The sequence below is a fragment of the Anolis carolinensis genome, chromosome 2 (assembly GCF_035594765.1).
Source record: "Anolis carolinensis isolate JA03-04 chromosome 2, rAnoCar3.1.pri, whole genome shotgun sequence".
Lineage (NCBI taxonomy): Eukaryota > Metazoa > Chordata > Lepidosauria > Squamata > Dactyloidae > Anolis > Anolis carolinensis.
The window spans coordinates 270,034,294-270,047,495 of NC_085842.1; the positions used below are offsets into that span (position 1 = coordinate 270,034,294).

General features: G+C 38.5%; 1 protein-coding gene across 3 annotated transcripts in view; it reads left to right on the forward strand.

Moving 5' to 3' along the window:
• Nucleotides 1-13,202, forward strand: part of fbxl17 (F-box and leucine rich repeat protein 17) — a 248,234-nt gene that overhangs the window by 58,981 nt on the left and 176,051 nt on the right. For all 3 annotated transcript variants that reach the window (XM_062972211.1, XM_062972210.1, XM_062972209.1), the window contains one exon: nucleotides 4,947-5,054. In XM_062972211.1, coding sequence (XP_062828281.1) covers nucleotides 4,947-5,054 — 108 coding nt within the window. The remainder of the gene's footprint in view (nucleotides 1-4,946; nucleotides 5,055-13,202) is intronic.

Consider the following 13,202-nt stretch of genomic DNA (forward strand, 5'->3'; position numbering starts at 1 on the left):
AGTAGAAAACAGCTTGGGTCCAGCACAGTATTTCCAGTAGCTAAACGGAGAAAGTAGTACAGTATTCCCTCACTATTTCGCAGTTCACTTTTCATGGATTCGCTATTTCGCGGTTTTTCAATAAACTCTAAAAGACTATTATAAATAATAAAAAATTACGATTTACAGCCTAAGGAAGGGAGGAAGGAAAAGCCAAAGCGAGAGAAAAGGAGCCCAGGCAGCAACAGGAGGAGAAGGAGGCGATTTATCAACGCACAATTGGTTGATAAAGACTTAAAATAGTGTATAACTACTAAAATAATGTATAAATATTAAAATAAATATAGCGTCCCTACTTCGGGGATTTTCACTTATTGCGGGTGGTCCTGGAACCTAACCCCTGCAATAAGTGAGGAAACACTGTAATTCTAGCCAACTTCCATCTCCTGATAAAAATCCGCCCTATTTGGGATAGGGCCCCAGAAATGAATAAATAGGTATGTGTCTATGCAGTGCTCGGATGGAACCATAAAAGGGCAGCATGTTGATAGAAAGGCTGTATCAGAGGGAGGCACGGGCAACTTTGACCCTCCAGGTGTTTTGGACTTCAACTTCCACAATTTCTAATAGTGTAAGCTGTTTGGAATTTCTTGGAGTTGAAGTCCCAAACACCTGGAGGGCTAAAGTTTGCCCATGCCTGGTCTAGGAGGACCACAGTGTTGCGATGGAGACATTCTATGGGTGGCCTTCTCAGAAGGTAAGCTGAAGAAGGGAGAAAGGAACCCTTAAGATAAAAAACTTGTGTAATAATAATTCAGTTCCACATAGAATCATGTATTCAGAAAATGCATACCCAGGCAATGCTGGATATGTAGGATAGTTTTACACAAATGGCACCATTTTATTACATCATTGTTATATGATGGAGTTTCAGCATCCACAGATACATATTGGTGCAGTCTATTGCCATCTGGCTTATGCAGTCTTTTAATGCCAAAGGGGTTGTGTCAGCTGGGTGCCAGTTGCTCAATGAACTGCACTATTTAGTTAGTTGGATTACTTGACACCTAGGACATTAGAAGTGTTGCAGATATGGATGTGTCAAAACGTGTGTGTATGGAGGGAGAATGAGAAGGTTGCTTCAACAGGACAGCTAAGGGATGACCTGGTTTTTTCAGCACTTCACAGCTATACTTCTTAATGGTTTATAAGTTTTAATACTTGGCAAGCTAATTATATGATACTTTTCGGAGTTATATTTGTAGCAGAGAAAAACAACAAATATGGGAGACATTTCTTGAGGAAAATATTATACTTATATAGCTTATAGATGCTGTCAAAAGATAGCTTGATATATACAGTTATAGTTATATAATCACAGTTCTGTGGCAGGTAATTCAAATAGAAGAAAAAAATTCACTGTTCCTATTATATTGAGATTCAGCAATGAATTTCAAAACTACAATAACAAAGTTGTCAAATATGTTTAAGAAAAATGGCCAAAGTCCTGATAGTATTTTTACTGAATGTCTAATATCTGTGCCATTAGTTCTGGGCTGATTTCTTTCCTACTTACCATGCTTTGTGCACAGCTTATAAATCTGTTTTCATCAGCTTATATGACTTTTATAAAGCAAGCCTAACATAATATAAGGAAATATGAAAGAAAGTCAGTGAAGGTCGAAGAGGCAATCAAATTATTACAGATTTCTCAGTGAACACTAATGGACCTTCGTAATGTGATTAGTTGTGAATATCTGTGCCCTCATTCACAAGGGGGCATTTTTAGTAAAAATATAGTATATTCTTTGCTCAATTTGGATTGATTTAGCAAAATTGTGTTTTGCAGGGTCTGATGACTAACTCCCATGTTAAAGTTTCAGTTTCAATAATAGTAATACTGTATGTTAAATTACTGAAGAGTAACAATTCACATTATCTCTTTGCCACGATAAGGTTCTGATGATACTTCTAAGCATCACCAGTTTTTCAGGTAAACAAAATATAGAAGTTAAAAGATTTTTAATTGGGTGAAAAAGGGGGTAATTGCACAGCCTAAGAAGCCTTAATGTATGATTTTAAATACATATCCTGCAACACATAATTTGTCTTGTTAAATTGATCTCTTTGACCCATGTTGTTTCAGCTTACATTTCTGTTGTAGCTGTTCTCTTGTTTTATCTGATATATTGGTGACAGATTTGTCTTGATCTTAATCGTGTCATGCCACCAAAAACAAGATAATTTCTCAAATGTTGTACTAGGATTTAATGATTCCGGATGGGGTTGTACTACTTTGGAAAATAAAGTTTGTAATTTGTTTATGCTCTTAAATCCAGCCTTTTCCGGGTGTTCTCACTGGTACAAATGTGTACTACTGATCTCTAAGTTAATGGGGACATGTTCTGGTTGAAGACTGGTTGAATGCTATTCTGGACTCCTTCCCTCCCCCAAAAAGCAGGATATAAATAGTTCATTTACGTAAGTGCATTGTATTGTTGTGAGTATCGCTCTTGGACTGAAACACTAGCCCTGGTTATCTATGTTCTGATAGCCCCTTGTTTAAACCTCTTCACAAGATCTTGTTGATATCAGTATCATTCGTTTAGTTTGTGTTTCCATTTTGTTCTTTCCATTTGGATGGCACGAAATGGTACATCCCTTTCCGATATGGAAAAAACGGTGAAACAAAAAGGAAAGTAGGAACAGAAATTATTTGGTCATCTGCTTTTCGGACCACTGAGCTCTGCCTGTCGGGCCAATCGGTGGAGGAAAAGAATGTCATCTGCCTCACCTGCTGCCTGCCTTGCCTTGCCCGCCTCCGCTCTGCAGACTGAGAGGAAAGCATCACATGTGGTATTTTAAGCCCTGCTTTTACACTCACTTCTCTTCTGCAGATCGAGAGTTAAACATCTCAGAATTAGTGTAATCTTAAGTAACTCTGATGTTTTTAATTCCGGTCGTAATGAAGGATAATAATACAAACTGCTTGAAAACAAAAATGGGGCCTTACAAATGAAATAAACTGAAACGAATAGCGATTCTCTACAAATGCTCAAGATTAGTTGATACTAATCTGGAAACTACTGCTGATATCAAATGAAATGACTGGTATATTAACTGGCACAGCCTGGTAGTACTTAGGAGACAAATTGCTGCTACCTTCTGAAGAGTGAACTAGGTTTCAAAAACTTTAAAAGAATCCAGGCAAAAGTGTTATTGCAAAAATTAACAGTGCGTTTCACATTAGACTTCAGAGAATTGGGGACTTATCAATCCTTCTGCTGCTCTTCCTGGAAACTTCCAAGAGTAGAAACAAAGCTTTTTCTCATTTGTTTTATAAAGAAAGGCAATTGGGGGAATCCAAAAGGGCCTGTGAGCTTGTGAAGGGCCTTAGGTATCAACGTGTGATCCATGAGCAATCTCTGACCATTCTTCTTAGTGGTTTTCAAATCAGATATCTATGAAGGAATCATCCAACCATCACAAGATGACAAAAACATCTTTGCAGTTGTCAAAGAGATAAACAATCATGAAATCAATTTCCATGTGGTGGGCAAATTTCAAGCTGTAATGTAGCCTTGGCTTTTTTGGCAACCTCCTAGATTACTAGATTTCTTTGATATCAGTTTCTGCATTCAGTAACACAATTCAGAGTTTTTTTTTAAAAAACTCGGTTAAAGCTCTCAGACTATAGTTGTGGGAAATGATGATGCATTGAAATATCTAGTGAAATCTCTTGGCACTTTACTGAATTAAAATACCTATACTGTATCTGAACGGAAAAAATACATTAATTTTTAATACTAGGGTGGCAAGGAATGCTGACAGAGAAACTGCTGTTGCTTTACAGTTTTTCTTTACAGATTAAACTAATCTTGTAGTTTATAACTTTACAGCTGCTGGGAAGGAAAAGAATTTCAAACTGACTCCAAAATCTCAAATTTTATATATTATTCTTGAAATTAATATTGCATCTCAAAAAACCTAACAGGAATGTAATTTTAAGCAACATGGGCATCTAGAAATATGTTTTTTTCTAATGCAGAATTAATATCAGTAGCATCTCCAGCCAAAAAGAGGTTAATCACCTAACTTGTCCAGATCATATAACACATTTCCTCTGATGTGAAATTTAAATGAGCTTCGGTGTTCTTAAGTCATGGAATAATAGAGTTGAAAGAGACCACATCTAGTCCAACCCCCTGCCATGCAGGAAATCGGAGTACTCCTAGCAATCTGCCTGGTTTTCGTTTTGCAAAATAAATAAATAAATAAAAATTTGTTCCAAGGTTAGAAACATAAATATTTACCCTCCATTGTTCAGAGGTCAGAAGACGTTACTTGTTTAGCGATGCATGAATGTATATTTTGTATATATATTAGATTTCTTGGACATCTATTTTTCAATGTGTGGCCAACTTATATTAATGTATATATTTCTAGCCTTTGTTCACAAATTCTTACCCTTCATCTAAACCTTTATACAGTATTAGTGCACAACACAAAAGAAGACAAAACTATTATTATATGAAGTGCATATATGATGCACTTGATTATGAAACTGAATTTTGTGTGCCTGATTTTCAGAATGTCTTTAGTTTTCAAAACCTAGTTTATGTCTTCTTTTGAACATTTGGGGACACACGGAGAATGTTCCTCCTGGTTATAGTTTTTACGTTTTGAACAAAGAAAGAATTGATTTTATTTTTAATCTCTGTAAATATGGTGCATTCTGTTTTCATTACTTCCTACTCTGTCAGTTGCTGGAGGAAAAAGAACACTTTTCATCATGTTCATTTTTTACCTGAAGACCTTTTAAGAATACTTTACTTTTTCCTCTCATACTGTTAAGACAAAAGAAACTACTGAATCTGCAAGGTAACACTACTGCTGAGATGATTCCTGGACTTCATGGATTGCAAATATTCATTGTCATTTTCAATTGCTTCGTTCTCTCTTTGCAGGTGACAGATCAATCTGTTAAGGCATTCGCTGAACACTGTCCCGAGTTGCAGTATGTTGGATTTATGGGGTGTTCTGTTACATCTAAAGGAGTCATACACCTTACCAATGTAAGTACTGTAATAAATTTTGGTAGTCCTATACTTGAAAAAAACCGTATATATGAGATATATTAGACATAGATAAAAAGTATCAAATTTGGATAGTCATACACAGGGGTAAAATTTGAGAAAAAGTAATCTGAGGAGCTATCTACATAGTAGAATCCCATTTTAAGTAAGCATGTTTAATAAAGAAAGAACAAGATATATATATGTGTGTGTGTGTGTGTGTGTGTGAACACTAATCATGTAAAGCGTTATCATCCATAAATTTGTCTACGGCTTTTCTGAAGCAGGAGGTGGCAACTGTGGATGGCTAGCCTCTCCAGCCATTTCTGTAAAACAGAGACCCCACACACACGCTCACTATGCTTTGTAGTCTTCCTGGATCCCTTGAGAACATTTTGAGAAATTCCGTAAGAAAAATTGTTTGGAAAATGTGTTTTTACCTGGGGACCGTGGGCCTCAAAATGTGGTGGAAAAGCTCTCTACCCCTACCCACAATGTGGTGATAAGATTTTCAAACAAAAATATTTATTACATTTTTTTTATGCTAAATGGCCACAAAAATGGCTTTGGCAGCCACATGCAGCTCTCAGCACACCCCTTGCCCACTTCTGTTCTAGAGCCATCCATGTTGGCAACTTTCTTATGACTTGTGAATTGTATAGTTTAACTGTGTTCTTTGTGAAGAAGTGGTTCATATTGTCTAGCCTCATTCAACAGCATAGCTTCACCCTATTTGCTTATATTGTTCCTTGGGTGGATGTTGGGGTGGGAGACTTCTCTCTGTTTTCCCCATATTATTTGATTGTATATCCAGCCCTCTCAAGGTCCCTTGAACCTTAATAACTACAGACCGGTCTGTAGTTATTAGGTATTAACCTACCTTTTTTGGACAAGGTGATTGAGAAGGCAGTTGCCCTCCCAACTCCAGGCAGTATTGCGTGACACACATTTTTTATTAATTTTTATTGGTTTTACAGATGGGGGTGTAAATAGTTTAAAAAAGAAGAAAAGGGGAAAAGTGTACGGAAGGCTGAGGGTGGACTTGAGTGGGATATGGAGAAACAAGATGTGGGGTAGGAGAGGGTAAGTAAGGGGAGGGAAGTATACGGAAAAGCCCAGGAAGGGAGGGGGGCGTCTGTTGACTTCCTTCCTCTGTCTTCAAGTTATGCAAATTCGATTTAAAAAAATTCTTTTTATTCTTCCGGTTTCCCTTTCAGCATTTCCGCGTCCGGTTCTTCTCCCTGTGCGTTTTTGTCGTCAACATCTAAGAATTCATTTTTCCCTGTTTGTTTTAAGAAATTCTTTTATTGGAGTCCAATCAGTTTGTTTTTGGGGTTTCTCTGTGTATCTTTCAATTGGTAGGTTAAGATGTCCTTTTTCATTACCTCTAGGACTTTCATAATCCAGTCGTCTGACATTGGAGATTCTTTGGTCTTCGAGTTCCTTGCATATGATATTCTGGCCGCTGTTACCAAGTAATTGAATAATATATCTTTGTTTTTATCTCTTTCAAATTTCAACATCCCCAGTAGGAAGAATTCTGGTTTCATTTCTATTTTCTCTGATAGGATTTTTTCTATTTTCTGACGTATCATTTTCCAATAATTCTTGGCTGTGTTGCACGTCCACCACATGTGGAAAAATGTTTCCACATGAGTGCCGCATTTCCAACATTTTCCTTGCTCATTTTTGTAGCATTTTGCCAATTTCTGGCATTGGTACATCATCTTATACCAGTTTATACCCTAAACAGTATGTATATTTTATTTTGCAGTTCCAACATTTTTCCCAGCTCTCCAATTGGATTGAATGGCCAATATTTTGGGCCATTCATGCATTCCTTCACTGTCTCGGTTTCCCTGGACCATTGTAACAGAAGTTTGCATGTTTTCGTAATCTCCTTCTTTTCCAATTTGATTATTTTGTCCAAAATTGATTCTTTGGTCATGAAGCCCAATTTTTTGTCTTTATTGAAGAATTCCTCTAGTTGTCTATATTGGAACCATGATACGTTCCTGTACATATTATGGATTTCTTCTTGTGGCTTTAACATATAATCCCCATTTTGTTTTTTCAGGATTTCCCTGTAAACAGGCCATTTTTCCCATGCTAACTCTCTTCTTTGGATTGCTTCTAATGGGGAAATCCATAGGGGGTCTTTGGGTATAATCTCTTTTTATATTTTTCTCATACTTTTATTATTGCCTACCTAATTAAGTTGTTGCGAAAGTTCTTCTCTTTTTTCTTCCTGTCATACCACAGGTATGAGTGCCACCCACCTCTAAGGTTGAAGCCTTCTAATGTTAAAATTTTATTCTGTTTTAGAGTAATCCAATCTTTAATCCATAGTAATGCACAAGATTCATGGTATAGTTTGAAATCAGGCCAGGTAAATGACTTTGGAGGGCCTTAGTTTGGGGACCCCTGATCTAGACAATCTCGTAAAACCATAGGTAAGTAAAGGGCCCTCAAAGGCCATCTAGACCATCTCATAGGACCATAGGTAAGGAAAGGGACCTCCAAAAGCCATCTAGATGGCCTCATAAGGCCGTAGCTAAGCAAAGAGACCTTCGAAGACCATCTAGATGATCTCATAAGGCTATAAGCAGAGACCTCCAAAGACCAAAGTCTAAAGTTTAGGACAGGGGCCAGGTAAATGACTTTGGAGGGCCGCATCCGGAGCTGTTATATGGCATCCCACAAGGTGCCTTTCTATCCCCAATGCTTTGTAACATTTAGATGAAATTTCTGGGAGAGATCATCTAAAGACATGGGGCAGGGTGTTATCAATATGCTGTTTATATCCACATTTATTTCTCAATGCCTTCAAAAACAGCCTCAGCTAAGGATAGTGTGTCTCCTGGGACTGAATGCTTGGAGGAGGTAATGAGCTGGATAAGAAAAAACAAATTGAAGCTGAATCCAGATAAGACAGAAGTGCTTTCCATTAAGAGTTCTAACAGAGAGATTGAGGTATATTAGCCAGTTCTGGATGGGGTTATACTCCCCCTGAAGCTTGGGAGTGCTCTGCAACTTGGGAGCTCTCCTAGATCCACCTCTCCAAACGTCAGGCGAGGTAGATGTGATGGTAAGGAGTGCTTACTACCAGCTTCGGCTGATACACCGGCTGTCCCTTCCTAGAATCCAAGGACATAAAGATGGTGGTAAATGCGCTGATAACCTCAAGGTTGGACTTCTGTAATGCACTGTACATTGGGTACCTCTGTACCAAGTTCAGAAACTCCAATTAGTTCAAAACATGGCAACTAGATTGATTACAGAAACATCTAGGAGTGAGCATATTACACACATATTAATGTCAATCCACTGGTTGCCAGTTACCATATTTACTCGAAACTAGTGTGCCATCAATAAAAATGCGCATTGGAAAAAATTAATTTGCCAGAGAAGCAAGGAGAAACTTGTCCAAATATTTTTCTTTCTCTTTTTTATTATAAAGACTGTTTCAAGAGAGCTACTTAAAAAAAAAAAGCCATGCTGGTTGTCAGGTTTCAGCACTTGAAGTATAAAAATGGACCTTTTCCAAAAGGTCAAATAAAATAGCTACGTCAGGGGATTCTGGGACTTGCAGTCCGTCCAAGCACTTCTCTCTCCTTTAAAAAAAAAGGCAATTTCAAATGAGCTATTTTGCACCTGCTAGATGGGGGCTTTTGGGATTTACATCCAAAGATGTTGTTCATTTTCATGGTTTCCTCCTTTCTGTTGAAATTGTCCACATGCTTGTGGATTTCAGTGGCTTCTCTGTGTTGTCTGATATAGTGGTTGTTAGAGTGGTCCAGCATTTCTGTGTTTTCAAATAATATACTGTGTCCAGGTTGGTTCATCAAGTGCTCTTGTATGGGTGACTTTTTTGGTTGAGTTAATCTGTAGTGCCGCCTTTCATGTTCCATAACATAGAAAGTTGTTACTTATGTTTTATACTTTTTTTTACAAATGAAATACATTTTATATTATTATATTTGTAATGCTGATGTAAAGGTCATAATTTATCCTGCTTTTCAAGTGAAATGAACATTGCCAGCTAACCACTGAGATTTACTACAGAGCAGGGCAACATGGCAATGACTAGCTGGGGAGCTTTTCAGCAGTATCAGCATATTTAACAGAAAGCCATAAGGATAATATCTTAGTTGCGGGAAGAAAGTAGGATTTTGGTATGGAACTGTTGTATCACTAACCTATTAACAGTAATCAAGGATTTACAGTAGAGTCTCACTTATCCAACATTCGCTTATCCAACATTCTGGATTATCTAACGCATTTTTGTAGTCAATATTTTGAATACATCGTGATATTTTGGTGCTAAATTCATAAATACAGTAATTACTACGTAGCATTACTGCATATTGAACTACTTTTTCTACCAAATTTGTTGTATAACATGAAGTTTTGGTGCTTAATTTGTAAAATCATAACCTAATTTGATGTTTAATAGGCTTCTTCTTAATCTCTCCTTATTATCCAACATATTCACTTATCCAATGTTCTGCCGGCTCGTTTATGTTGGATAAGTGAGACTCTACTGTATTTAATCAGTCTAGTTATCCATCTCTTAAATTCTGATGAACTTATGGGGTTGAGATCCTTACCCATACTAATCTTGATTAACTTAAGTACAGGTTTATTTCCCTGAAATATGCTTTGTTGCCAATTAAGCACTCCTATGATACATCCAGACTTTGCTTCAAGCTCCTCGCCACCTCTATTTTTCATTTTCTGCTATTTGTGGAGGTTACAGAACTGAAGGAATGTCTCGTAATTATATGTAATACTTCCATATTCTGAGTTTCCCTGTTTCTATTATATTTCTGGAATATTGCCTTAGTTATTTCTTCAAGAAACTCTTGCCCCTCATTCATGCTGCTGCTCATAGAGTTCTGCTCTTATGAGCATGCCTCCTCTGATTCTGCATTGAGAGACTGAGAATGAAATAAAATATGCAGTGAAGATTTTGTTGTGATATCTAGTTTTTCTTTATATATATATATATATATGTGTGTGTGTGTGTGTGTGTGTGTGTGTGTGTGTGTGTGTTAACCTTGTAAAAAAACTTGATTCAGAATAGAGTGACGTATATTTTGTTTGCAGTGCATTCCCCCGTCCAAATATTGAGTGATTGATGTGGGACTTTTTGTAATGATACTAATCTTATATCATTGAATAGGTCACTGTTTTATCACAATGAGAGAATGCATTTTAATTAAAATAATAATAATAATAATAATAATAATAATAATAATAATAATAATAATTTGTTTATTTGTATCCCGCCTCCATCTCCCCCGAAGTGGACTCAGGGCGGCTCACAGAAATAATAGCATTACTTCTGTTAATGTGGGATTTGTGTATTGGTAGTGTTTAAATGAAATTTGTGTCTTGTCTGTATTGCATACTGATTGCATCATCCAGAGCGTAACATAATCTGGAAAGAGTTAATTCCTAAGAAGCTGTGATGTCCTTGATGTGTGGCTGGGAGCATCCAGACACAAGTGTGTGTGCATTGCTGATTGCATCAGTTAATTTCTGTTCTGAGTTGAGTCGAGTGCTGTCTGCTGAGAAGTCAAGTCCTGTGTCCATTGTCTTCAAGTCTGTTTGTCTTTATTACTGCTTTCAGTAAAACTTGTATATAGTTTTACCATCATCTCTGATGTCTCTTCATGCTGCGTTCCTCTGACTCCATCCAACTGCTGCTGCGCTGCGTAAATTACTGTGACAACTTCAATGAAGGAAATGCTTCCTCATTGTATGATGGATAACTTGATGGGAAAAAAAGTTGAACACTAAGATCCAGTTAATGATATGTTTACATCAGTTGCTATATAACCAGCTTAGGTGAACATTACTTCAAGGGAAAATTGATGGTTTCTACAGCTTTCCTGAAATAAAGTGGCTAAAAAAGCAGAATCCTGTTTCAGTAGTTCACTCAGTTCTGGACCAGTGGAATCTCAAACAGGTCAAACATTTGTCCTCATCATCTAACTGTTCTTTGCATTCTGTGCTTGCCTTTCCCTCCTCCCAGTCTATTCTAGCTAGTAATGGATCTTGAGTCTCCACTGAAAATATATTATGTCGCGGGATGCTGGTTGTGAAGTGATTTATAGTTTCAAATTCACAACCTCCCTGAACCATTGAAACCTGTATAGCAAGTGTCCCAGAAGCAAGTAGATATATAGCAGAGTCCTTTTTTCACAGCAAACACGCATGCTTCAGCCCATCTATCAGCTGAGTACAACTGCCAGCATCTGACCTTATCTACACACTGTATAGTAAACTCATGGATTCAGGTTTCACTCAAAATTTCTGGAGGCTTTAATCTTCACCATTGCGATACATACAAATGTACAAACAGGATTCACAGACCCACTTTCCTTGTACTTGCAAACAATCAGAGTCATCAAATAGTCACATACAACCAGGCCCGGCCCAACACAGGATGCCGACCATGCCCCCGCGTTGGGCGCCATGTTCTGGGGGCGCTATGGAGCACCCGGGAGGCGGGGCCAGACCTGGCCCCGCCTCCCGCGCCCTGGCCCCGCCTCCTACGCTGCGCTCCCTGGCCTCGCCGCCCGCACAGCGCAAGAGGAGGGGCCAGGAAGCACCGTGCGGGAGGCAGGGCCGAATCTGGCCCCGCCTCCCACGCTGTGCGCCGTGGCCCGGCCGGCCTGGCCCAGCCAGGCTGCGGTGGGAGTCTTTCTAGGCCTTCACCGTGGCCTGGAAGGACTTTCCCGCCTCGCCCTTGCCCCGCCTCCCGCGTAACGCGAGAGGCGATGTCAGGGCGCGCAGCGTGGGAGGCAGGGCCTCCCGTGTTGCGTGGCCACGCCTCCCGCGCTGCGGGGGGGGATTGTTTTTTATTCCGCGTATCTTTTAAAATTACCTCGGGCCGGTTCTGCATACAACATACATCAAGTCACACAGGAGAGAGAAAGATGGACCCTTTCAACCTCCTTATATAGCCACCTGTTGATAGGTCATCAGTAAGAGACGCTGGCTGATGCAACCCTCTGCAATACCCTCACATGGTTATGACTCAGCCACATTCTGTAATAGGTATTGCATCATGAAATTCACAGTCATACCCAGGTGTTATCAATATACCACATATTCATCAAACGGTATTTTCTTCCATGATTAGAAATGCTGTGCCATTTCTATCTAACATATTCTTAAATGTAGGCCTCAGAGTATCTTTGTCCTCTATCCGCTGGATTTAGCCATAGTGAGAAGGTGTTTTGAAAATCTCCCCTATTGATCTGGTCCTTGAACCTTTGACATGAACCTCACTCAGTGTTGCCATCAAAACATTTTTCAGAATTATTGAATGCAGTAAAATATACAACAGTGCTCTATAACGTTTACATTTAGCTGTTGTCAAAAATGGAACATTTTGCAATAATATGGAGTCCTGAAACTATTAAATTACTCGTATAACAGTGCAACCTATATGCAGTGTCACTGTTGATGTCCAGCCTCCAACACACACACACACATCCCTTTTCTCAATCCTCCAGTCTTTGCAGCATTTTTGAACAATGGAGTATTGCAGTTATTCAGAGAGGGAGGATAATTCCCTCTTGATTCTGCTGATCAGTTCCATCCCTGGAAGTATCTCACCAGGCGCTTGTTATTGTATTATACAATATGGTGAAAAGTTTTAGTACACTTTTGTATTGGATGTATTAAGTTTTTAAAAGAACACGACAACATTCAATACAATAATGTTCTATGAAAAAATATGCCAGCACAGTATCTTAAAAGTGCTTTTGGTATTGTTTTTAGCAGCTGTAATAACTTTTTCACAAGATCTTGACCACAGGGGTGTTTCTCAGCCTAATCCATTGTTATTTTGTGTGGTAACTTTGATGAGGCACTCAGTTAATACTGTGCTTGTTGCTCATTAGAAAGTGTTCTTCTGCATTTTGTAGCTGGAAAGGATACAGGGATGGATTCTAAAAAAGTTATCATTAGAGTAATCGTATTGAAATCAACAGGATAGAAGTTAGTTATTGAATTCAGTAATTCAGACTAAATATGCATCTGGCTTGTTCCGGGACCTGCATTTCAATTTGCCAGTAGAAATGTCCCTTAGCTCAGAACTCAGTTTACTATATTCTTCCTAGCAGAAGCTGG